The sequence below is a fragment of the Plectropomus leopardus genome, chromosome 15 (genome assembly GCF_026936395.1).
Source record: "Plectropomus leopardus strain MGB_pleo_1.0 chromosome 15, ASM2693639v1, whole genome shotgun sequence".
Lineage (NCBI taxonomy): Eukaryota > Metazoa > Chordata > Actinopteri > Perciformes > Serranidae > Plectropomus > Plectropomus leopardus.
Window position 1 is genome coordinate 8,286,647 of NC_142190.1, and position 27,911 is coordinate 8,314,557.

The following is a 27,911-nucleotide window of genomic DNA, read 5'->3' on the forward strand; positions in this document are numbered from 1 at the left end:
ATCTCAGCTGACTGCAGAGCAGAAAGCAGACTTTCCTCAAGAGCAAAAACTTTGTCCCTAAATAACTTGTGTGCTGTTCAGAAAGTTTTTAAAGTAGCTATATTTAAATCAGCTTAGAGAGTGCATTTTAAACAGCACCACGAGCAAGGCATACAGATAACCTGCTTCTTTTCTTTTTGTAAATGTGGGTTAAACTTATAGAGTCGAGTCGGCCACTCATTGTTACATCTAATCTTTTAGATATTTCACTCCTCTGATGGATTTGAGCTCGCCCTTTCTGCAAATGTGTCTCTATGCTTTACACCACACCTTCTGCGCCCAAAAAAGCTGTCAAAACTTTAGTTTATGATTGCTAACACAGCCTCCTTAATTTTCCACCATGACAAGAAAAAGGAAAAAAAGCTGCATTTGTGAGCTCCTTGGATGGTCCCATTCCCTGAGTGAGAAAATCATTCTTCTAACTTCACTGATTTTATGTGGATACAACGGGAAAGTTACGAAGATTGTGTTGTATTTTATTGCTCAGAGCATTTAAATAACACATTGATAAAATTTTGGAGCTTTATAGTACAAAATTACATGTCCAAGACTTGTTGCTGCAGCAATAACATCCCCTAAAATACTAAAATACTGCTTTACCTGACAAATGCCAATAAAAAACCTTTCTAACTTATGTAGGTCACTATGTGGACAGCAACTGAGGTTACCACCTAATTACATGATACAAATTACATGTGAGCAAAAAAATTGACATGCAATATATGAATTACTAAAAAGTTTCTGAGCATCAACTGAAAATGTACTTTCGTCTGCCATTTTTCCACACATGATGTCAACTTGGCAACCCGCGGACCAAAGTTTTTGCCAACTCTTTGACATATTGTCACACCTTGAGGGTGTTTTCTCGTTACTTTTCCTCGTTGAAAAATTTCTTTTCCAAATATGCCGACACCACATCAATAGAGGGAATAGTGTGGAGAAAACAAAAAGAGCATTAAAAGAAAAAAGGCCAAAAAATTGCTGCCATAACGATTCACACAGGACTAATCACTGGGACATCCACAGCTTCTCCAGCTGCAACTGTGCCACCAAAAGTGCTTTTTTTAAACTCCAAACTCCAACAATAATTTTGTGGGGTTTGTGCCTTCACCAAACCAAATATTAATTAGTGTTGTTGAAGTATATAAGAAAATGTAAAGTTAGTGTTTCTGCTACACCATAGCATACAAATGCAACATACTGTATGTTTGCAGAAAAATACAATGCCAACGTTTCTTTTCTGGCAGTTGGGTTGTTTCTTTTTTGTGGACAGATGTTTCTGATGTTTTATCACAGAATGATGACATCTCATTCACTAATCTAAAATGATGAATAAATTATAATTAAAACCTGGGTTAAAAACCACACTTAACACTGTGAATAACAGTCATTATTGTGAGCAATTAACTAAAATATCCATTTGGAACAAATGAAGTCATGATTCAGTGCTGATGTAATTATATGTCATTTACTTGTAAAGGTTTAAAGTGTGTTTAGCCTCAAACCACAGCAACTGAGTATATGCAACTAATTCTTCCTTTCTTCATGTGTGTCTCTGCAGAATGGAGAGCAAACAAATGTTTTCTAAAGCCAGACTGTCATAATCAGGGCTTTTAGGTTTTTGTTGGCTGTGTAAACTGTAGTCTTTAAATACACTTTACGGCAAGAAATCATTTGAATCATCTTCAGGGTGCGATGAATATACACGGCAATCTGGTCACCGGTTGTTGAGAAATCTCTGGACTAAATCTGTTGGACGGATATTATCACAGATGATATCTACAGTTGGCAGATTTCTCCCGTAACTCCGGTGATTAAAGGGGTGGAGCGGTCCAAATGCAGACCAACAGCAGGCAGACTGTTGATTTGTTTTATGGGCCTTTTCCATGTGTTGTGTGACAATTATTACGCTACTGTCTCATCGCCGTCGTCAGGCCCGGGGCCTTTCTCACTTTCTGAATGGCTAATTACATATCCTCGTGCTGATAATCACAACTCTATCTGTGCATTCTCCCTAATTAGTCAATTTTTAAATTTCAAGATCACAAGTTGTGTTACAAAAAAAGCACAAAGCCCAGCGTCTGCACACACGCAGCAGTCAGTAATTTATTCCAGTCACATTTTAAGAGATTGAGAACGTTACTGACCCTGTTTTTAGTACATACACCGCACAATAAAAGTCACAGCACATTGTCAGGCTGAGCAAACAAAGTGGCACTGCTAACAACAAAGGGTGACATTATGACTGTTTCCATCTGCCTGCAGAAATCTAACAGATGCATTTAGTTTATTGGAGTTCAGAGTTCAGAATAACCTCAGTCTTGTAGAGAAGTAATAATGTATCTGTCACTTATATGACAGTGAGGAGTCAGTTTGTCAGAGCCGCTGTATCTGCTGATCCGGAGAGTTTGAAATCATCAGGTTTGCAACAATAACAGCAGCAGAGTTTCTCAGCCGTATCATGAAATCTGCTGCGACAGAAATCATTTTCCCATGACAGGCTCCTCTATATCATTCACAACATTTTTAAATGGTTTGTTGCTGTGGTGTTTATTCCTTATCATATTTGCCAGGGACTAAAAACTTTTCTGGGCAAGTACAACATTTAACTTTGAGTCAGTGTTCCAACACTTTGGTCTCAAGTTAAACACCTGAACAACTACTGAACGTATTGCTGTGAAATTTTAGCCTGGTGAAACCATCCATCAAAACGGAGAAAACCGAGCAAGGTGTCGGTAAAAACAACTGCTTTTCATGGCACTGTCTATGGTAGAAAAACAGTGATGGGTTGTTGTTTGTTTGTTGCTATAAAAGATACTTGTAAACTAATGACCAGTCGCTAAAACAAAAACAAAAAAAAATCACTTTTGTTGTTTGTTTTGTTGTATTTTGCTCTCAAACAGTGGTCTATAGTTATCTCACGCTTGGCAGGGATCTTGCAATGGTAAAGGCACAGATCAGGATGAATTATGAAACTCACAAAAAGTTAGAAACCATAAGATTCGCGTTTCCATTACGCCTGGAATAAATCGCATGCATGAGCAGCACGTGACGGCAACCTTGCTGAACTGTGGCGTGTTTCACGCTCACGGTTGTGACGCTTCTGCAGGGATGCCTGCTGCTGAGTCCTGCATTTCCACATTTAAAAGCACATATTCCACTCATTTACAAAGTCGTGCAGGCTCCTGCACTGTCAGTAGCACGCTCCTGCAAATGTTTCACAAAAAACAGAGACATTGTAGGGGGACTTCTATTTTGAAACGGAAGCAGGAAAGTTTGAGTAAAAGATATTAGTTTATATTTCCTCATTTGTGTGACAGATAAAGACATTGTTGTAATGTCTTTATCTGGATGGATTTGTAATTTGTTATCGCAACCAAGTTAATGCACTTAATTGAACTTTGCTTTTAAATTTGTCCTGCGTTCGCAGTGAATTTTCTCAGAATATGAGTAGCCTGTCTGGTAAAGTTTAAAAAATAATCCACAGTATATTATACACTGACAGAAATGAATGAAGCAAACAGTTGCATGGCTATTCATCCCCCTTTCACATGCAGTATCTTTCAGGTGCCACTACACACATAACAGAGTCTAAAGTCAGAAAGTTCAGATCATATATGAACAAATGAGATGAGTCTGAATTAGAAGAAAGGGAGATGTGGGAGAGGTAGATGGATAATCACAGCTTTAGCTTTCAATAAGCTGCTTTTGTGGAGTGTACTCATTCACAGGATCTGTATTAGATTTGAGGACTTTAATGAAAGGATTATATCAACCTCAAGGCCTCCTGTCAGACGCAAGCAAATTAAAGCAGTCACTGTCTCAATACAGATAAAAAAGTGCGGCATTTTCTATGTTGAAGACACACTTTCGTCTTACACACGCAACATGCTTTTGTGGTGGGACAGCAGTGTTTGGGGGCTAACATGTGGAGACCCGTGAGACCTTTTAATGGCCCTTACACAACAGATCATAAGTTATGTCTCTTCAAAAGCTTGGCTCATAGCGTGATGATAAGAGAAGCGGCCTTCACAAGTGAGGCACATCATTAGTCAGTGGGTACATTAGGTCAGCCAGTTAATGTTGTTTACATTGACGGAGCCTTGCACTGACATACCCTCACTGTGGTGCTCCCCTGAATCATAAAATATACGATTAGTCTTCTCCTCATGTGGGTCTATTTACAGCCCCGAGGAAACTGCACAAAATATACAGTATGTACTCCTGAAAACTCAGACTTCAAGGAACTTTGTTGACCACAAGTTCAACCCCCTCTGTGTTGACTTTTCTTGATGACATGACTTTGGTATTTGCTTACTATGCATATTGAGGTGAGATTCCTTATTAGCCTCTCAGGGTTTCTTAAATCTCACCCACGCAACTTATTCTTCTTTTGTTGTTGTATGTCTGTTGTCTTGTTTGTGCAAATAAAATTGACCTAAACCCATCGTAGCTCATTTAAACAATGTCAAAGAATTAAATTCATCTACAGCCGCCCCTCATCATTCTAATAATAGACTGAAAAGACATCAAGCAACATGTCAGACTGTTTCTGTACTGGGTTTAACTCCTTAGAAGCAGAGAGTGGTCATCACGTCTGCAGGTGTGGTGCCTAAAAAGTGGCTTACAAGACAAGTCATATATGATTATAAAAAGCTGCTTGCAAAAAACACCCTCGTTTGATGCCTAACAAGTTGCATACAAAAAAACACCCACATCTTGTGCCTAAAAAGCTAAAAAGCCAAAAGTGTACAAATACACTGTGCTTATCTTCACCACACCACAGACTGTATGAGTTGTAGCTTCATACAAGTACAGCTGCAACAATGACTTGATCAATCAATGAGTTGTTTTGCAAAAAAATATTTGTTTTGATATACATTTAACCTTTTTTCCACTTATTTTTGTTTTCTTGTTTTTTAATGATCTTGATGTTTCAGGTGTTTTTTTCTTTTTCTTTTTTTTTTATTAATTTTGAGAGTTTTGGGGGGGTTCTAATTTTTATAATTTTGAGGGTTTTTTTGTGTGATTTTTAACATTTTGAGTTTTGGGGTATCTTTTTTATATGTTTTTTCATATATATATGTATATTTTTTTTAGAATTTTAAAGTTTTTGTATGTTTTGTTTTTTAAATATCTTTCTGCATTGGGTACTACTTTAAGTATATTTTCAAGTAACATTTTTTATGCAGGACTATTACTTGTAACACTACTGCTCAGTACAGTTCTTGAATAGATGTACTTGGCTACTTTCCACAACTGCTTTCCAGATGGATGTTTTATTCCTCTGGTATGTATAAAAATCTTTTACGGGTGTATCAGACAAAAAGCCACTGAGTCACTTTATTATCAAGAGTTGCATCCATAAATACCAAAGCTGACATCAGACTGTTGCAAAGCATTTCCACTGACTCACTTTGTCAGAGTTGCATCAATTGCAATCTAGCGAGGTGATGAAAATGACTGTGACAAGCGACACGGCTGTATTAGTGTGATATTGTGTGGGGAAATCCTCCGAGCTCGCCGCTGATGACAGGGTGAGGACGATATGATGACACTGTCTGTGTTGTGAGTCATGGGTGAGGACATGTGATTCTGGGGAGTTTAATCAATTAGCTGTGTGTGATTATTTGCAAGTCTGATGGCAGGGATCCACGTAATGTGGCTCTCGCTGATTGTCCCTCCCTCAATCAGTGGCTGATTCCCACAGGAAGGGCACGCACATGCACGCACGCACGCACGCACGCACGCACACACACACACACACACACACACACACACACACACACACACACACACACACAAAAGCTTTCAAAATGATGTTTTTAGGGCTGATTATCACATTTTGTATAAAAATGCTAATACCATATTTTTACATCTTTTAACTTTTTTAATGATTAAATCTGAATCTTGTGTGGGTTCCATTAAGTATTTTTTTTCCCTCAGTACTTACTTTTTAATAAATAACAAGTTCTTCAAAGTTTTCAATCTTTTTAGAGCAAAACATCTCTGAAAAAACATTTACAGTAGTGCATTGATCAATTTATTTGGGTAACTGTGGACTGTCCCTGGGACTGTGTTTTTCTGCCAACTCCTATTGGAATATGTAAACAAAATCATGTTTTCATCAAGTTCATCAAGTTTCTTTTGCTTTATGGTTTTTATTGTTCGTAAATACTACTTTTTTTCTGTCTGTCTGCTTGTTTGCATGATCATTTCTCTTTTTTCTTTCTTACATGTTCAACATAAATTTCCAAAATCAAATCACAAAGTCAAATCAAGGATGCCACCAAAGCATTCACAAGTAAGGTATTCAAATGATTGGTACCCAATGAAGTACTCTATTAGTATCACTTTAAGAGTATTTCTATTGCTATCATAATTTTATAAAATATACCCAAACCTATGAGATAAAAATGCTGTTTGTAATGCAATTTCCAATCAAATCTAATATGTGATATTGTACCTGTCCATTCAAAGCCTTCATCAGTGTCTAAAACAATGTCTCTGTTCACTATGAAGGTCAAGGTGTTCTGACTGAAGGGGGGAACCGCCCTGTTTGGTATTTACTAAGTGGATTGTTGGCAGGACGGCAAGAAGCTGAAGAAGTGATCAATTGAATTATGATGTAATGGGCAGGGATGTCAATAAATCATGAAGCTGGCTGACCGGAAGTTATGGCCCAATAAGTAGGACGCCCTGAATGGTTCAGATCTGACCACGTGTGCTCAACGATGAATCCCACCTGACCATCAGTCACCTATTAACATTGACAACACCCCCAAACACTATATAAGGCCATGTTTTTTAACACTTAGATATGGCCAATACGAGAGGCATCACACCAAAAAAGCTTGTAATAAGAAGAACTTCTACAGCAGTGAAACTGACATCGGCCAACTGCGAAATAACGTTACAGAAAATGTGATTTCAGAGAAATGTATTGAAGTATTAAGGTAAAAGTGCACATGCAAAAATGTTTGAATACATTTAATAAAATTGAAATGATCAAAAAAATTAAACGGAAAAGCATCAAATCCTCATGCATACAGTATGAGAAGCTGGAACCATGACTTTTTTTTTGCATGAAAAATGACCTTCACGATCATCAAAATAGTTGCCAAATAATTTTCTAATTTATTGACTAATTGGTTCAGCTGCAGTTGTATACTTTCGCATGGTTTGTGTTAAAAATGTCTTATTCTGAAAGAAGTTGTGTGATAATATTAGTGGAATAAAAACTACAATATTTCCCTCTGATGTATAGTGGAGTAGAAGTGAAAAGTGGTATGAGATTAAAATACTCAAGTAACCTAAAAGTGCCTCAGATTTGTACTGAAGTAAAGTACTTCAGTAAATGCATTTAGCTACATTCCAGCACTGGTCAGCACAGGGACGCACAGTAACTGAATTTACAGTAATTGGGATCGAATAAAAAGTATAGTATATTTCTTTAGCCTAGAAATGTAATAATCCAGTCTTGATGATTAATCCAAAACATCATCCAAATTTGATTATATGACATTCATGCAATTTTAAAATGTGCCTTAAATGTAAAAAGTATTTTTCTTTGCACTAGACAACAATTTGTGGACTGTGAAAGCAACATGTTTTACTCTTATCCTGTTACAAGTGCTCTTAACCACTCGTAAGAATGTCTCTTATCTAAGGGAGGAACAAAAATAAGAAAACATTGGTGAATCCCCCAAATCAATGGGTACTAACAAAATAAGAACCTATCATGGATACGAGCAAAAACAAGTGAAAATTTGTTTGTATATCGGTACTTGCATGAGGCCCAGTGTCAGTGTGAAAAAAGCAGCTGCTGGTTTTACTGGGGTGATGAAAGCTACATAGATAAGTGAACCTGCAGCAGTTTTCTTTTCTACACATGTGATCAGCATTAAAGAGGAAATAGTTCAACACCACCACCTGCTCACAGATGGAGTTCAGGGCTACAAATGAGCAACCGTCACAAGTCATTTCAGCACGCTGAGGCTACACAGTCTTTGCTCTCAAGCAAATTATTCCAGTATTTTTGCATAGACCCCTGGATCTCTGCAGACTTTTTTAAAAGCCCCCTCGTACCTGGAGGAGATGAGCAGAGAGGTAGTGGGGCTGAAACACAGTCAATCATTGAGCTGCGGGTGCTCACACTGCAGTGTCAGACAGTTCAATGACCCAAATTTAATCTCAACAGGTCCTCCTTAAAAATCTTTAACTAAACCACTCTAAGGCTGCCGACCCAAAACTGTGTTTGACTCCTGTGTCTCACAAATATAGTCTGTGTTATTTGTTTAAAACTGGTTGAGCATGATATTGTCTGTTTGGTTTTAGGCTCAGTTTTTAATCACATCTCACCCTGAATCATAGAAATGACAGTCAGTACATAATCTGGGTTGTTTTCTTAGACTCATTACAAAGCAGTTTTAATAGTCTGACATATAACAACATAGGTCATATGTCCATGAAATATTGAAAGTTTCATTTAAATCAACCAACCACCAGATGCTACAAATGCAAAAATGGGCATGGCATCACACAAATTAGACTATAAATCAGAAATTGTCTAATCATTAAAAGACTTGCAGAATATGTTGAATAATTAAGTTAAAATCAGTTTTCTCAGCTTTCTATTTGATTCATCAATGGTTTAATATATTACAGTTATTGTCTCCATGACTGGAACATTGTTTTCCAAAAAAGGCGCTGACAGAAAGAGAAACAGGCTGAGCATTAAATGAGCCATTGTAACTATCTTTGAACTTCAGTGTATTCAACATCATTCACTCCCTGCATTGCTTTGATTACGCCTGTCACTTCATGTAAATGCAGTGTGCTGTTTGTTTTTCATTCCAGACACTGTTCAATATGCAGCAGCGAGTTTGTGTTTGCGTGTGTGCCACCAGACGTCAATGCATTGACGAATGTCCACCAGGGCGGAGAGGCTTTGTACATTTTCAGGGGTGTTTATATAATTCTGGCAGCGTTTCAATAAAAGTTGCCACCTGAGAGATGAGCTCTCTTGAGCTGAAGGAGGAGAACCCGCAGTTAATCAATGACGACGTTCAATCCTGTTAAATGACCACAACTTCTCTGTTTGTCTTTCAGGCCAATAAACTTAGAACCAAGACCCTGCACAACACACTCAACCCTGTCTGGAGCGAGACGTTGACCTACTACGGCATCACCGATGAGGATATGGTCCGCAAAACACTCAGGTACCCTTAACTTTATTATACCCATTTTGCTCCCAGAACAAAGACTAGATAATGAGAAGACTGATGGAGGAGAAGGAAAGAGCTTGTGATGGCTGATTCTTTTCTTAGTGCTGCTGGCGAGTAATGTGACATCTAATATGCGCACCGGTAGCACTTTCTAAACTTTAACAAAGGAATAACATGTCAATCACAATCATTTTACCTCCTCTGTTAAATGGCAGCTGATCTTGTCCGCTGCTCGGATGGTGAGGAAATCTTGAACCTTATTATGTTTACTATAAGCAGACATTTACGTCAGCTGTTCTTGTTCTTTGAATTAGCCGCTAATTGCTACAGCTGCTTTTTTAATCCCGCGTGGTGCAGTGCACACATAAACACGTCTTCAAAACTTTGCCTTGAACACAGATCTTGTTACAGTGCTGTCACTCCCTGCTGTCCCTGCTAAGAAACAAGACCACTTTGTCCCCCCTTTCCACGATTGGACTTTATATACAAAACGGCAAAGTACCACGATGGCGTGATACTCCCACCTTGAACAGGCAGCGTGAATATTGAACTATTGAAAAGAGCAAAAGGGGAGGAAACGATGGAAGGAAGAAAGTCAATGAGAGAACAGAAGGGAGGAAAGGACAAAAGGAAATAAGAGGAATTTAAGGGGAGAAATGGGCGGATGGAGGGAAGGCAATGAAAGCAATGAAGGCAATGGAAGGAAGAACGGAAAGAAAGAAAGAAAGAAAGAAAGAAAGAGAAAGAAAGAAAAAGAAAGAAAAAGAAAGAAAGAAATGTAATTAAGGGGGAGGAAAGGAAGTAAGAGGAGAATGGAAGGACAAAAATGAAAGTAATGGGGGGAAGTAAAGGAAGGGAGGGAGGGAAGACAGAAATTCGACAAATGTCGGAGAATGAAAGATGAAAAGACATGAACAAAATTACATGAAAGAAAAAAGGAAGCAAATAAGAGGATGTGAATCAAAAAGAGGAAAAAAATTAAGAAAAATGAAATAACTGGAAGAAAAATAAAGAAAGGGAAGAAAAAAGAGGAGAAATGCCTCTCCGTGTGTTGTTATATTTTAGTGTCAGCTGCTGCTGTTTTGTTCTGAAAGGCTTTAGAGAATAATTTTCAGGGAGCAGTGAAGTTTGACAATGTCTCTTCTTCGTGGCTCCTGAGGTAAATCACTGCATTACAGCCCGCTTGTGACAACAACCATTTTACCCAGAAATGACTGGTGTCGTTGTTTATCCTGTGTATTCTTTTTCACTACAATTTATGATGCCTGTCTGTGCCAGAGCGAACCTGAACGTGTGATAGTCCCTGATCAGTTAGACAGACAGGAAATCCGTTGTTTGTGTACTCTCCAAACAGCACTTTTGTTTGGGTGAGATAACTTCCTGTTTTTGTTGGTTATTTGTATTTCACTATAACACCTGAAAATAGACTAAAACCTGGAACAGAAACGTAGTTTCCCATGATAAACATGACACTGTTACGCAATGGAAGTGTTACTTCACTGTTCTTTGCTCCTTTATTTTTACCAAAGTGTTAACACTGTAGTAGAAGTAGGTTATATAATCATATGTGTAATTATTTCAGGAACTACAGTACAGTATTTTGGTCTGTCATACACTGTAAAATCTGACAAGTTGATTTTACTTTTAAAAAGATTAAGGAGATTGACAGCATGAAAATTGTAAGCAACTATAACTAGAAGTCTTAATTTCTGTTAACTTTATATCTAATTGTGAAGTTTACTTAAAATTTAATTATATGTATTTAATTTTGTGAAGGTGCAGCAACTTTTGTACCTTAAAAATGACAAGTTTGATCAATCTTTCTAATTTTAAGCAACTTCGGTATATCGAGTTTCCAACAGCACCAAAAGCGGGTGTTTAGAGTAAAACATTGGTGGGATTTCCAGCTGTGATTGTGCCATCAGAAGCAAGTGTTTTTTGCGAGACATTGGTAGCATTTCCAACCATAATTGTGCCACCACAAGCAGGTGTTTATAGCGAGACATTGGCATTTCCAGCCGTGATTGTTCCAACAAAAACTTGTTGATAGCCACCAAAATTGGATGTTTTTTGGTGAGAGCATCATTTCCACTTGCACTTGTGCCACCAAAGGTGAGTGTGTATAACGAGACATCGGTGGCGTTTATAACTCTGACTTTACTACCAAAAGCAGTTGTTTAGTGAGCAATGGTGGCAGTTCCAGTCATGATTGTTCCATCAAAACTTGGTGTTTTTTCCGTGGGGTGTCTTTGCAGCGTTTCCAGCAGCAATTGTTCTCCCAAAAGCAGGTGTCTATTGTAAGATATTAGCGATTGAACCACTAAAAGTGGGTGTTTTAGCCACCAAAAAGAGTGGTTTTAGCAAGACACTGGTGGCATTTACAGTTGTGATTGTACCACCAAAACCAGATGTTACAAGCCATAAAACCATCTTTTTTCAACAAAGCCAAATGGTTGTTGCACCTAAAAATTACCTCCATTTTTAGAATATCTGCTATATAATAACATATAAATGACACATGCAGAAATATTCGATGCCAGTATATATCCTGACATCTACATTGATTATGTATTGACACTACAAAATGCTAATATCCCCTCTTGCAACATTTCTCTGTGATTATGCAAAACAGCAAAATACAGTAGAGCTAAACTATTCAGTGTCTATTATTATGGGAAATAGCGACCGAAGCATCATTTCCCCTGAGCCTCTTAGAAGCATTCAACACTACTGCATCATGGGATGTAATGAACTTTTCAGCATGGAGACTCCAGTAGCATTCTTACTATAACTGCCATTCAATTGGATGTTTATCCATTTATGAATAAAAGACTTTATTGGATTAATGGCTGAGGAATGCACAAGTGTGCACTGAATCATAAAATGTTGTGATTATTGTGTAATTAAAATTCGGTACCAATATTTTTTAATAATTTATTATATCTTCAAACCTCATAACTTATTTTTTTAAAAAGCATGTGTACTGTGTCACGCAGCTGGTGAGTAATTGTTAAATTACTGTTAATAACTGACAACCTTATCAATGCTCTGCAATTATATAATGGTTATTTTGTGCTGCAGGAAAAATATGACTGTGTTGTTAGTGCACTGAGCACCACAACAACAATGAATGTCAGTAACATCAGCAACTTCTCACAGATTTGATCTGATCGACACTCGTCTGTACACAAGCCAAAAAAAAACCTATTCACATAACAGCGCCTTGATGAACCATTTTCCAACAATACTGTGAAACGCCTACACATTCCCACACAACACTGTTCATTTCTTTTTGTAAATTGAAATTTGAATTCATCACCACCTGTCCATGTAGCAGATAAGTTATTTTTTTTATCCATCGTGTTTCATTGTGATTCCTACAAGCTACAGTGCTGACACGTATTACTCATACCGCTGGGTGCACAAAGGCTGCATGTTTTCCTTCCACATGGTGGCTGATTATGCAAAGGAAAAACACTTGAAACAAACAGTATCCCACTACATGGGCCTGATGCAGTCATGAGTGCGAGTCATGTCATGTCAGGGCTGTGAGTGCTTACATAGACTTGCTTTCTGCATTTATTGAAGACGTACTGTACATCCGCCGGGAGCAGCATTGTCCCACACCAATAATTGACATTCATTATAAATGTAATGAAATGGTAGAGAGGAATATAGATCTCCAGTCTGGAAAGTAAAAATGAAGCTCAGAGTATACGTGTGCCTTTGTCCTTGGTGGTTTGAATAGAGAGCTGCCTTTCAGTTCACCATCAGTCAATATCTTTTCAAAGCAGTTATACTGTGCATGATGGTGAATTTCATGTTTTATTAATTGAGGAATACACTAGCAAATGTACACTAGTGTTTTCAGAGGGATGTTATTATGCATTAAAAAAGTATTGTGTTTATGTGCATGGTGGAAAAACAGAAAATGGGCATATTATACAAACAGACTGAATGTACCATGCACTGCGGCACAATCCAATTCAAGCTGCACTAATTGAGTAAATAAGATGAGCACAGAAAGATAAGTTCAAGTGGAAGTCGTGATTTGTTTGTGAATGCTTTTGACACGAGCAGGAACAGTGTCATTTTCCTATCATCGGAAACATCTTGCTACATCTTCATCCTCTCACTTGAGTCTTTTGATACATACATGGCTGAACGCTTCCTAATGCATAATTACTGCGTCATCGTCTGTCATGCTGATCGAGCCTGACAAAAGTCTTATGAACCTCTCCACTGCAGAACTGTAAGGTTTTGCTTCAGCGCTAAAAGGCCCAGAGAGTCAGCGGGAGCAGCTTTAGAGTGAAGAGAAGATTTTTGGTCAGAATTGAGTCCCTGTGACGGAGGATGATGAGCTCCAGGTGGAAAATGACTGTATCTTATTGTCTTAAGCCTTCTTTCAGCAACAACCTGAGCTTCACTTCATTCTCATTTTCCTCTACTCGCTCTGTTCTTCTTCCCCTCGCAGGATTTCAGTGTGTGATGAGGACAAATTCCGCCACAACGAGTTCATCGGGGAAACGCGAATCCCTCTCAAGAAGCTGAAGCCCAACCAAATCAAAAACTTCAACAACTGTCTGGAGAAGCAGTTACCTGTAAGTACAACAAGCCGCACAGTATTTACTATGTATATACTATACTACACTACACTACACTCCAGTGTATACTATACTTACTCTAGCGTATACTCTACTGTACCATACTATATTATGCTATGCTATAGTTTACTCTAGTATGTACAATACTGTACTATACTCCAATGTATACTATACTCCAGCATACAGTCTATTATGCTACCTGTTCCTGTGTATACTATGCTATAGTCCAGTATACATTACACAACACTACACTACACTACACTTCACTCAGGTCTATAACATACTACACTATATACTCCACTTTGCTATACTTCAGCATATAATATACTTAAGAGTATAACATACTACACTATAGTGTATAATAAAGTACGGTGTATAATCGACTGTATACTACACTTACTACTCCACTGTATACTATATGATACTAAACTCCAATTTATAGTATACAGTGCTATATCATACTGTTTGTACTATTATTTACTCTAATATATATACTGTTTTTCACTTTCTTTGCTGTATCATATTATACTATATACTCCATAGTGCACTAGACTATACTGTACTGAATCCCAGTACATAATACACGTTATTATAAAATACTCTTTTATACTATACTTAATTTATACTATACTTCTGTTACACTATACTGCACCATACTATGCTCATGTACTATTAGGGCTATATTATATATTATAATATATTATAATATAATATAATATAATATAATATAATATATACTATACATCAGTGTAAACTACACTGTTCTCTGGCTGTTGTTTTTGTTGTGTAGTTGTATAGTTGTGTAGTTGCATAGTAATGAATAATACCGTGTTACACAGTAGATGATGGGTAAACCATTAAAGTGTGTACTGTGTGTATAGATTTATAGTAAGGTTAAACAAGAAACCAATCAGGAAATCACTGGAAGGGAACAACAGAGCAGGCACTTAAGCATGTGGGTGGCCATGATGAATAGCTCTGTGCATTTACTAAGTAAGAATGCATTACTGTATAATTTCTCATGAAAACAAGATTTCATCACAGCATATTACGTCAAACCTTGGATTGAAATTGACATAGCTGCAGGGTGGTTTATATGACCTATGGGCCTATATTGTTTTCTTCACTGATGGTTGCAATAAAGCAGCAAGCCTCTAACATAGCCGAGTTGTCCTCTCCAGCAGCTATGGTCCCATGTGATTGTAAATGAATTAGTAAATAATGTATTTTCTATCTTCCTGTTAATGAAATAATCCAGAAATGTGGCCAGTAGTACAGGAAAAAGCCAAAGCTAAAACGATTATCAAATGATTATTATAATGATACTACTTTTAAAATGACATTTATAACAGAGTTACAGATATTTTGCCTTTTACCCCTAATGGTAATGGTAATATATGGCTCAGTTTTCCTAAGCAATATTCAGGGGGAAGAAAATCACAGCTATATGTCTAAGCCCTTATTACAGAGAGTAAATAAAGAAAACATGCTAGACTGTTAGCATGACTCACTCATTTTGTATTAAATCATTTTAACAGAAATAGCATGTAATTGGAAACTAATTGAAATACCCAGTCATACTATACTGAGACTAGAATACATTATGTGCTTTTCTGCAAACACCGATAAAAGCTTAAATCTACCCCACGATGCTGTACATCGCAATGAGTACATGCAGGAGATTGCATGAAGAACATCAGTACAAATAAAAGTATCCATAAGGATTTAGTTTTAACTACATGACAGATGAGGGCATTGGGTTTGGAGCCCACGAGTGGGGTGCAGGAGTGGATTATGTGTTATGAGAGCATGGGAGTCCGGTGGAGTATCATTGAACTGTGATTGAATATCCTTTTCAAAATTGCCTACACAGTTTACGGCTACAAAAAAAACTGAAGAAAAGTGTAATATTGGATCGTCCATATTTGGAGTAATCCTTGTGTTTGGAGAGATAATTTCCTGTTGCTCCTCTCATATGTTTTGTTGTCTATGTGGGAGTTGGAAATAGCATCCAAAAATACAAAATATGCTTGCGTATAACTGCTTTCAAAGAGCCACGGTGTGTTCACCATTCTACGTCATGGTTGTGTCAAGGTTTATTTAATGTAGGTACATGCTACGCTTTAAAAAAAACCCTATTTTAAATATGTAGGGTGGTTGTAATTTGTCATACAATGATTACAGAGTAATGGCACCAGCAGATGCAGTGTTAGCATTAAAAATCTTGATTTTTATGCCTCTGCGCCGGCGATAGCTGTGACCAGAGGCTTCATGTTTTTAGGTTGTCTGTCGATCTGCTTGCAAACGTGATATCTCAAGAATGCCTGAAGGAAATTTCTTCAAATCTGGCACAAATGACCACTTGGTCCCAATAAAGAACAGATTCGATTTGGGTTGTCAAAGATCAGAGGTCAAGGTCACTGTGCCCTTACATCTGCTCATTCTCGTGAACACAATATCTCAGGACGGCCTTGGAGGAATTTCCTTCCTGTTTAGATCTCCTGTGCTGCCAGGTTGAAGATGTGTGTGAAGCATCCGTGTGTTAGAACGTGTAACATCCATATCGTAAGCACTGTCTACTGTCATGGCCAAATATGATCTCAACAGATGTAGAAGTAAACTTAAACTGCAACTTCACTGGTTTCTGAAGGTAAACAAAAGCAAGGGGGTAAATAGATTTGAGTATAAATCACGACTAGTTTTTAAAATTTGCAACATCACCTCTCTACATCTTTGTGGTATGAATCAGAATATATGTAAGGTGATGACAGCAAAAAAAAAAAAAAAAGACAAATAACTGACAATAGATGCTGTCAGTGCTGATGTCTGACTCACAAATGTATTCATAGCCTCCACCACAAAAAGCACATCCCAACACGAGGTTTCCGGCTATGACTAAATGTGAAAATGAAAAGGAAATTTAACATAGACCTGCCTGAAACCATAGCTTTCTAACATCTATTAACATCTGTGAATGGATGGATTCACTCTATACGTATTCTTTCATTCTTATATAGCACTTCCTTTCAGTAAGCGTAACCATGAAGGAGGTTTTAGTAGATCTGGGAGCTCAGACTCCCACAACAGGCAGTGGCTTTTAGAGCAGATGGTTGTGTTAAACTCCGTAACTGACATTTCTTTTTTGTCTGTTCTGTCTCAGTTAGGTTCCTTTGCTATTTTGGACCACACTGTCATACTGTATGTCTCACCCTAGCAACAGAAAGTATAAAGCACAGTTTGGACATTTTCCCACAGAAATGCTTTAAGGCAAAGAGAAGCTATGACCGCTGCCGGTTACAGAGAGACAAGAGCTCAAGGCAGGAAGCTTTCTGCTCTGCTTGCTCTTGGTGGATAAGAAGTTCTGTTTCTATACAGGATGCTGTTTGCTGTGCTGGGGAGAACAGAGCACCGAGCATTTAATCATCACATCCAGCAGCTAGCAGCGCCTGTCTTATTGGTGCGTTTCTGGCTGACAGTGAAGTGCTTTGACGATCCAGCTGCTAAACATGTCAGTCAGCATGTAAACTTGTGGAGTGGATCGGTCACACGTTGAGATATAGAAAATGAAATGCAGAAAAAGGTGTAGAAATGTAGCCTGAAAGTTGAAAAACCTTTTTATCATATTTATACCAAAGTCGATATGAACTGGGTGACGCTTTGTTTAGTGGGATAAAAAAAAAAAAATAGATATTGATTTTGTAAATTTGGAAGATTCACAAAGTGTGAAATGTCTTTTCTGAAACATACAAATTAGCAAATTATGTGGGGAAAGCCTGGAAGAAAAGAAAGAGGGCTCTTGAGAAAATTTGTAAATGTTTAGTAGTTTCTTGTGTGAGCAATTCATTTGGGATGTTTGGTTGTTTCTTTTGTGTTTGTTGTGTTTCTTTTCTGTTCCTTTTCCACATTTTGTTTTGTACATGCAAGACCAGAAAACAGTTATAAAATAATTTAAAAAAATGTCTTGTAATCCCTTGTGGAATGAGCCAAAAAACAGGAATGACACAAAATATACATACATGCTGAACCAAGTACTGAATACTGAATATTAAATATATTACTCTAATTAGGACTCTGCATTATATTGATACTTGATACAGTCTTAGATTTGGAAATCGTAATATCCTTAGTGTTGTCTTTTTCCTGGTTATTTAGGATGCATTACAGTAAAGTGACGTAATTTTCTAAACTTATATTTTTATAGCCATTCTTTTATTGCCTTTACCCACTTAGTGGTTATATCCACATTTCTGGTGGTTATTTCTAAAAAAATTCCATTGTCTAAATATTTTGCGAAAGCACCATGGTCAATACTCCAACACCATCACAATACTGATAGAGATATTTGGTCAAATATATTGTGAAATCAGCCCATTCGCCCTTTAGCATCTTTATGAGACGCAGCGGGCTTTCAATTAACTCCAGTGTAAACCCATACATGGCAGTACTGGAAGCCGAGATCAAGTGACGTAAAATTAAGGGCGAGAAAGTCTGTGTAGGGAGTGGGAGGAAGAAGAGGTTGATGGAGAGTTGGCAGCCCTGTCAAGTTACTGTATTCATCAGTTTTGCGCATGTTACGCAGCTGCTCCGTTTACATGCTTCGGCACATGTAAACACTAGATCATAGTAGAGGACATCCCATTCAAACAGTCGACCTGAAATCTTTTATAAGTAAACGTAGCTGATATTGTTTTAACGTAGCACAATTTGTGTACAGTGACTGTAACACTGACATAATAACATATTAATGACACATTGACCTAATATAAAGTACGTGAATTAGTCTTCCACTTAAAGCGCTTTCAAACTAAATTATATTCACCCCACCACATTCACCTATTCACGCACACATTTACACACTGTTGGCTGAGGTTAACATTAAGGTGCCACCTACTCACCTGGCAAAGCCATCAGAAGCAATTTAAGGTTCTGGATCTTGTCCAAAGATACTTGATGTGGACTGGAGGAGCCAGGAATCAAACTGCCAATCTTGCAGTTTTGGACGACCTGTACTATCTCCTGAGCCACAGCCTACCCTAGAAAAGAAAACATACTTATTTTAGCCCAAAAAATTAATATTTTGCTTATTCTAACCAAGTAAATACGTTGTCTAAGCCAAACCACCACTGTTTCACAACATAAACCATGTGTTATAATGAGTTTCAGCTGTGCATCACATAGATAAGCAAAAGGGTTCCTGGTGCAAAGCGTCAGTATTTGGCAACCTTGGTATGAGAATGGGTTTGGGATATTTGATTTCTCTATACCACCCAGCACTAAATCCAAAATCACTGCAAACACTGGAAAAATATAATGCTGCAAAAGTTTGTACAAGTTAAAGCAACCATGAATGAGCAGAGAACAGCTGCCTGAGGGAACACAACTATTCAAATTTACACTGAATCCAGCTCAGACACATTCAGGAAAGCCCCTTCATTGTCACCACAGATAGTTATAAAAAAAAAAGAATAAAGTCGAAACATGCTCAAATAAAGGTCTTTGCAATACACAAGAGCTGTTTGTACATTTTGGTAATCTCAAGGATGCTGGGCAGCTGTGTCCTTGCAAACATTGTGACCATTCACCCATTTCTATCTAATGGATATGTCTGCCAGATCCAACTCTGGATCTGCCCACAGCACTGGCACTAGTAGACAGCAAGAGGGCCTGAACAGTGTCACAGCCAGCAGCCTAATCTGGCAATGAATCTTGGATCAGTGTCTCTGTGCAATGCATTTCTCTAGTCCCTCAGTTCAGCTGGACAACGAAAGGCTTAGCTGTAAGAGATGGTCACACATTTGTAGCTCACCCTGTTGCCATTTTAAAAAGAAAGCAAGTTTAATCCCTGTTTTTGGAACGGTGTTTGTGTTATTACAATGCATGTAAAACACTGTTGTTTATTTGTCTGTGCTGGAAGCTCGGCACCAGCAGTAATGATGCTAGTGTGCTGAGTTGTTGGAGAGGGCAGACAAATGTTACGGCTCATTACTGGTGGGGTCTATGGGTGAACTGTGAACGTACAGACATTCATGGTCCCCAGAGGATGACGCCTTATAAACATGACCTCTAAGTTCCTGTCTAACATTCCCATCAGGTCAAAATATTCTCTTAAAACGCAGGTTCAGTCCCTTTGTAGTAGTGCTTTTGATTCTATGGCTCGTACCAGTAAACTGAAGCTCTGCAATAACTGTTGGGTTTTTTATGTTTTGTTTTTTGAGGGTTTAATTTGGCCATGTATAGAGGCAGTAGCAGTTGTACAGTAGCTTTTTTTTACATCAAGGGTGCCAAAATGACAAAAGACACACCTGTGCATCCTCGTTCATAACTCTTCTGCCTCCTAGCTCCTCCCTCCTTACGACACATTTCAGGAGTGAAGACATCTGTCATAATGGCGCATTGAGATCAATTTCCAAGTCACAGGAAGGACGAGGAGATGTAGAGGAGCAAAATACAGAAATGAGAAAAGCCAAATTTTTTAATGTTAACTTTGTTAGCGGTTGTCTGTCTGTAGATGCTTGCCTGGTTGCAGGACTGTGAATCAGCCCACTTCACTGAGTTTAAGGTGATGAACTCATCTGGCATTGTGAAATGAAACAGCAGTTTTGTGGTTTAAATTACAAACCTTAATCAACTGACGTGTTAACAATGACAGCCCTATTTGAAACGCTTTGGTTTTCTCACGAGAGATTTCTGTATTTTGTTTGTTTTGATAGATAGCTGATGCATGTTTTTTACTGTTAAACTGTTAATAGATAATAATTTAAGAGGTTTCTTACCTCATTTTAACTTGATATTTTTCTTTTTTTGTTGTCGATATAAATGGTTAATACAGGGGGGAAAAAAGTTTTTAGAGGCTTTAAAAGCAAAATTCAATAAAAATTCCCCAAACTGTATTTGGTCTGCCTTGTTCTGCATTTGTATTTTGGGCTGTAATAAACACTGCAGCTACCAGGAGGTTTAAACTTAGACTTTCAGTCTTGTTTTACTTGAATAAAAAGACAAATAACCAGAGGAATATTCTTTCAGGGAGCCAAAAATTGTTAAGCCTCTACACACCAGATTCTCTTATCTGATTTTACCTCCTCTGTTATCAGCGCTGCTTTCTCTACACTCTCTGCGTGGAATATGTTTGTGAGTGTGCAGACTGAATGCCAGTGCCCTGTAAGCCACAGTCTCTTCTCTTGCATCAGCACAATAGTCAGCGCCCCACTGTTCTCTGAGAGGTGTTGATCTGAAGGATCCTACCAGGACATTGGCAGGAGATACGTTTTGGCCCAGCTTCCTGTTGCACACATTTACCGACTCATATCCTGGACTACCCACACAATGTTTCAAAGAGGTTTGCTAATGACATGTGGCACAGAAAAAAGACCTGCGCTCCTCTGATTGTGTCAGGAGACCTGTGCTACTCTAAGCATGTCAGGAGATAGTCAAAGAGGGAGACAATTGTGGCAGTTAATTAAGGGTTTTTCACTTCTAACTGTATGTTAAGAAATTGGAATTGATTACTGGCTCAGCAGCAGTGACCACTCAAAGGAAAACTCCCCTTTATCCTCAGATCACCTGATCTTTTTCCTGGTAATATCGCTGTTTCCCTGGTAACCCCTAAGGGACTGAATAATACCTAGAACCCAGTCAATACTCTTGCAATATTATTGTGTTGGGTTGCTACCTCTGTGCTGCTTTGTTGCCAGCCTGTGGAGTTCAGCATACAAAGAAGAAGCAGAGAGACAGAGAGAGAGCGATGTATATCTCACTCCATTATTTAGCTCTGCAGCTACATTCATTTAGAGCGATGTTCAGACAGTCACGTCGGAGGTGTCCGGTTATACTGTGCGTTAAATTCAATTAATGGACATCCTCTAGCCAATCTTAATCGAGTTTTCCCCCAGGCTATGGTACAATTAGCTGGAAAATGTTAAGCAAACACTACCGCACAGCAGTATGTTTGTTTATGTAAGTAGATTTTATGTTTGAGCAGATTGATGGAAAGAGGAAGAAGAGGCTCATAGAAGCAAGGAAGTGGAGCAGACGGAGTCTATAAAGAGCAGAGGCCATTGACACACAATTTGTATGTTTAATTTGTGATTATAGACCTCACATGGTTATCAATTGAGTGTCAGTTTTAAAGCTGGGATAGGCGGTTTTAAAAATCCCATAATGAACTTTGACCATACTGTACTTCAAAATTAACCAAGAGAACACTAGACTTCTGCACCTCCTCTGTTTTCAAGCTTTAGAAAATCTAGTCCGTGACAGGAGACCTTGGCCAAGCACATGCCATTTCAACGCTAGCTTTAAATGTTTCTATTTCTGGGTATAATGCTGCCTTCATGTGCTTTTCAGAAACACAGTATTTACCAAATTTCCATATTGTGAGCACATGAACATCCTCCAAAGTCATAATTATGAGTGGGACACTGAGAAACTTCATTGATACCCTTGACACCAAAATGTGACTTTTGTGTGACGTTTCGTGGCAGCAGAGATGGCGGACAGCATGGAAACATTGTCAACAGCTGATTTTCATTGCAATTACTTCTGCCACATCTTACGCCCTTACCGAGACAACAGGAACACAAAGCTCGCTAGCTAAGCAAATATTAGCTAATTATAATATTATTTAAGCTAATGAACAAATTAAATGTCAACTGCAATTCCTGATGCATATTCTATGTGTCTCATTCTGCTGCTGAAACACAAAGGAGCTCTGTGATGCTTGCTTTTGGTCAAATATCAGCTACGAAAAAGCAACCTTTTTCATTCTAACTTCAATGTTTGCTTTTTTTTCTGTGATGAGAACTGTACAACTAAGAAGTACAATATTTCAGAGGAGCACATAAAGGCAGCATCAGGTCTTTCTATGCCAGCTTAAAGTAATTTATTAGAGTAGGAAGGCTGGGTGGAATAAATGAAGGTTTAAAGTTTAGTTTAGTGGCAAGACATAAATACAAGCAGAACAGCAACAGTTTAAATAAAACACAATTAAATAAAATAAACAGGAATGAAATTCGAATGGCCACGGATGCTAAAATAAAAAGGTTAGTTAAAGAGGAAAGAAGACACTGAGTGCTGTAAAGATGTCTGCACTTGTCAGGTATGCCGACAGTGATACCGTCCAGGCAGCCTGAGGTTTGTTCGTCCTCCCTCGCTTTCTGTCTTCATAATTTCGTATTCCTGTCAGCCTCTTGGTTTGTCACAGCCCTCCCAAAGTACGTCTTGTTAGAGGAGACAGAGGGCCAGAGACAACCAGCAGGATGTCCTAAACTCACATAAACAGTAGGAGAAGATTTAAAACTAAATGGATTTGGCAACAAACCGAGACATGTCGGTATGTCGCATGAAATGGATGCCGAGTCCTCAAGTCTAGTGAGACGTCTTGTAAAAGTCATCTGTGTTTCGTGCAGAGAGAGTCAGATCCCTGGAGATATCTGATTAGTATCCTGCTGTGGACACTGCTGGACAGACTGTTGAGCGCCGTCTCCTCCACACAGCACAAAGACTGTGGCGGAGACAGAAGTCTGTGTCTGCAGAGACTTTCAGCCTGTTATTCCTCTCATTTTATTATTCTCATACTGTTTCTGAGTGTTGAGGCGGAGGTCAGTGTGTAGCAGTGAGTGAGTGAGCCCACGACGGCTGTAACAAAAGACCACTGCTTGGAACTTCAGCAGCTTCAGTAGGACATAATTGTCAAATTCATGTCAATTCAGACTTTCGACATATATTGTGCAAATAGTAAAAAAGAAATATATTGTTTCATCTGGGTTGTTAACGCTGTAACAAGGATGTAAAAGCTGCTACAAAACCTTTTTAATACCAGCAATAACTGACTTTTTAGGTGGCCACCCACACCACTAAAGCTGTGAGAGTGAATAATAATAATAATAGTAGTAAATCTGTGTCTGGACAGATAGACGATCAGCTGAAAGTCACTATAAAGCTCAGTAAAGGAGAGACGAGCTGCAGATTCAGCTGAGAATTTTCTGTAGATTCATCAATACTATAATTAAAATATTGATTATAGCCACTTTAGAGACTTTTTTTAGGGAGTCCTTGGGTTACAGTGGTGTGCTCACAGCGACATTATTGCTTTATGCCAACAGGGGGGTAGCAAAAAGTAGAAAATTGGGTTTTAAACAAGCAGCACCCTCCGCAAAAAATGAAGCAATGCGAAAATGCCAAAAACTGCAGCTCCTCTAATAGCCACTTGAGGCTGACTCCAAAAGCAAGTCAATCCCCATAAACACCGGGTGTCTGCCAGGCGTCACCACAGTCTATGAGTCAGGCCCACAGCCCACTCCACCTTCTCATCTACATTTGGTCACTTCTGGCTCCAAAAATGGTACATGGACTGCACTTGTATAGCGCTTTTCTAGTCTGTTTGACCACTCAAAGCGCTTCCACACTACATGTCACATTCACCCATTCACACACACATCCACACACCGGTGGCCAAGGCTACCATGTAAGGTGCCATCTGCTGCTCAATAATCATTCACGCACACTCAGACTACAATGACGCAGCATTAGGAGCAATTTGGGGTCCAGTTTCTTGCCCGAGGATACTTAGACATGTTGTTGGGAGGAGCTGGGGATCAGACCGCTGACCTATTAGAGGGCAACCCACTCTACCTCTGAGCCACAGCCGTGATTAAAAAGTAATGTAATAATATATAATAATGTCAAGAAAAACAGTAAAAAGTAATTACTTTTTCTAAGTCTCTATAGTTCAAACGTCATAGCATAGCTCAAATGTAATTTGTCATAAAGGAGACAGAGACGCAGAATGAGAATGAAAAAACTTGCCAATGAATATCAGTTTGAAATGGCACAAACCAAATTGAAAGAGCTCACGGTCCCACAGTGCCTACATTTCCACTGGTCCCTGCACTTTCAAGTAGCTCTTGATAAGCCTGAAGCTGTTAAGCCTCTATGCATTTGCTCTACTGATACAAATGGTCTTATACTCTATATGTGGTTAAAATAAATGCTGATGTAAGGAGAAAGCCCGGTGCATATTCACGCAATCAGCAGCTGCGGGATTGTAGCTGGTAAATTGCATTTCTAAATCACTGGGCATAAAAGTGGAAAAAAAACAAAGCTTAAACAGCTCTTTAGGGGCCTGGGTTGCAGTTCTGTAAGAAATCATGCACTCAAGTATATATTTTTCTCTCCAGGGGGCTGTGAATCCTGTGGAGCACTGAAAAAATGTGAACAAAAAAACCCAGAGTGCTCACTATTGAGAGTAGAAATGACGGTTGACTGACTGGGTGATCAGATGATTGGTCTCTGGCATTTGGTCATGTGTTTGCATGTCTGTGTGCGTGTGTGTGGGTACCTGTCTGTTTGCAGCTAGTTTTGCAAACTACTGGACCAATCAGCCTCATATTTTGTGTGCATATTTATGACTGCATGTTCAAGGACCTCTTGTGGTTGCAGTGATAAACAGTTGTTGCAAAACCTTTTTTATTCACTGTTTATTACGATAATTGACTGCTGACTCCTCACTCCTCATAACCAGCTGGTTGGGGCCACAAGTGTTCCAGAAATCGGCTGGACAGCAAAAAAATAATCTGTTGCTGGCCATATTTTGGCTTTCATCATAGCCCAAAACGGTGATTCACAGAAAAATTTGGTCATATTTTGAACCGGCGCATCCGCATTTTAATGCCATACCAGATATGCTATGATTTGCTGAAAATAGGGATTACAAGAAATGAATTTGTGCCCATTTTTTGTTGTCTTTGCAGCCATCTTTCTTGTAAGGGAGCTGGGAGGGAAATTTCCACAGGGCGCAGGCAGCATTTCAGAAGCAGACCATTTTGCCTGCTCAGTTTTGTTGAATTGAAGAGTTTGTTGATATGGACATTTTTCCATGATATTTGTGCTCCTACCATAAATAATTAGGGAGACTGCATTGTTAATTTTTTTCTTTTTGGTCTATTTTGATTATGCTTATTGTTGTTATTTTCTGTTTTGGTGTACTGTAGCTTAAGTCTAACTGTGTATGACTCGGATCAAAGTTTGTGGCTGGTTTGATTTTTAAAAATACATTCATCCTCATAATAACTTCCTAGGCTATCAATATTTCAAATACACTGCCTGTTAGGAGAAGAAATTGATCTGCTCTGTGCAACGTCAAAAATAGACAAGGTGTGTATTTTTGTTAGTTTGTGGGATGCTTCTGAAACACGTGCACATCTGCTGGTCTTACATGTGTCTAGAGTGGGCGCAATCTGCTTTGGAGAAGGGTTGCAATGGTATAACGGTAACACGGTACTATTTTAGTTATTTCTTTTTTTTACAAAATGTATGTATAACATGCGATTTTACAATCATCTATTTTTTTTATCATTTTACAGTCATCTATTTTTAGTGCTATAAAATAAAAAAATACAAAAGAAATTGTACAAGAAATATACTGTTATAAATTGTGAGCCTCAACCGCATCTCCTTTGATTTTAGCTGATTTTGAGGTTAACATTATTGATTTATTGTATTTCTATTTATCTGTTATTATTTTGTTAATCTTGCATTTCATTATTTTTATCCGCTCGACATCATTGTAAATGACGGCTCGCCCTTGATGATTTTCGAGTCTAAATAAATACTAAAGGAAATGTCAGTTCATTGAATCAGACATAAATGCTTGAATTCATTTGGCCGGTTGTGAAGGTTTGGTTATTTTTGGCCTTGTGTGGTGTTTGGAATGAAAACAGGCACACAGGTCATGTGTCTGTTCAGATGTTTATCTTGTCTCTAAATAGCACAGCAAATCAATTTTGATGAGGCTATTAGCTCACCTTCTACAGCGGAGGTGACATCAATCAGCCAATCAGTGTTTGGCTGATTTTCCGGACACACAACCATCAAGAAGATGCTGCAGACTTTTTATAATATCAACTTACTTTCAAAACTACTAAACAGGACGAAAAATAAATAAATATTTCAATTTTGAAAATTAATTAAATCAATTCCAGGTAACAATTTAGTTTCTACAACGATTAAAAGCATTTTGAAAATTAAAGCTTTGGTTTAATCAATTGATGATGATGCCAGAAATAAGACGAATCAGTTGCAAATGATGAAGGGCATGAGGGGGAACCTGGCTGGCAGCCACTCGGTCGCATTTATACCTGCCTGCGGTCCACTTTGTAACAAAAGCTGGTTATTATTTCTAAATCTTGTTTTTTTTTTTTACCACTGCAGGTGAACAAGACAGAAGACAAGTCCCTGGAGGAACGAGGACGCATCATGATTTCCCTCAAGTACAATACCCAGAAGTCTTGCCTGGTAGTGGGCATCATACGCTGTGCTCACCTCGCTGCCATGGACGCCAACGGCTTCTCCGACCCCTACGTCAAAACGTCAGTATGCAAATGCACTCAAAATAGAAACTGGAGAATTTTTTTCATACAACACTGAACCTCTGCTACTCAACCATCCCTACCATAGCCCTGTTTTTGTCCTGTTTTAGGGGAAACGGGATCTTTAGGGGGAGATAGCAGGCCAACAGTATATGGAACATAGAAGTGGTATACGTCATCTGAAAGCTGGGAACCTCCTCAGCACTATGTGTCAAGTATTTTAGTCAAAAATATCTTATTAACACTGTTTTTTGGTTAGGTGTCTATTTAAACTTTAAAAGTTTAGAGTGTATAGGGGCGGTGATTCAATGCTCAGTTGTGTCTCATAAGTCTTTGCAGCAATTTTTGGGCTGATAAAATTTGTTACACTGATTTGGTGCAAAATTTGGGCATTTTTGACGACTGAAAAAAAATCCTCCAAAATACAACAATATAACACCAAAACCTTAAGGAACACTATAAAAAAATCCATGCTGTGATTTGGGATCAAACAAACAAACAAACAAACAAAAAAGCCACCTCACTATATAAAATGGTCTATTGTGAGCTCTCGGATGATCACAGTCTCATGAAACTTCATAACCACCTCGGGCATTCAGACAGTGTTTTGAGTTCATAGGTTTATCGACAATAAGGTGGTTTCTCAGCATCCAATCCCCCCAAAAGTGCAAATCCTA

General features: G+C 38.4%; 1 protein-coding gene and 1 long non-coding RNA gene across 3 annotated transcripts in view; one reads left to right on the forward strand and one right to left on the reverse strand.

The window, feature by feature from the left end:
• Positions 1–27,911, reverse strand: part of LOC148187217 (uncharacterized) — a 190,454-nt gene that overhangs the window by 119,532 nt on the left and 43,011 nt on the right. The window contains exon 2 of the long non-coding RNA XR_015779009.1: positions 18,766–18,903. This is a non-coding gene — a long non-coding RNA (uncharacterized LOC148187217). The remainder of the gene's footprint in view (positions 1–18,765; positions 18,904–27,911) is intronic.
• Positions 1–27,911, forward strand: part of doc2b (double C2-like domains, beta) — a 150,039-nt gene that overhangs the window by 105,240 nt on the left and 16,888 nt on the right. For both annotated transcript variants that reach the window (XM_088088910.1, XM_042499800.2), the window contains 3 exons: positions 9,151–9,260; positions 13,741–13,867; positions 27,077–27,234. In XM_088088910.1, coding sequence (XP_087945036.1) covers positions 9,151–9,260; positions 13,741–13,867; positions 27,077–27,234 — 395 coding nt within the window. The remainder of the gene's footprint in view (positions 1–9,150; positions 9,261–13,740; positions 13,868–27,076; positions 27,235–27,911) is intronic.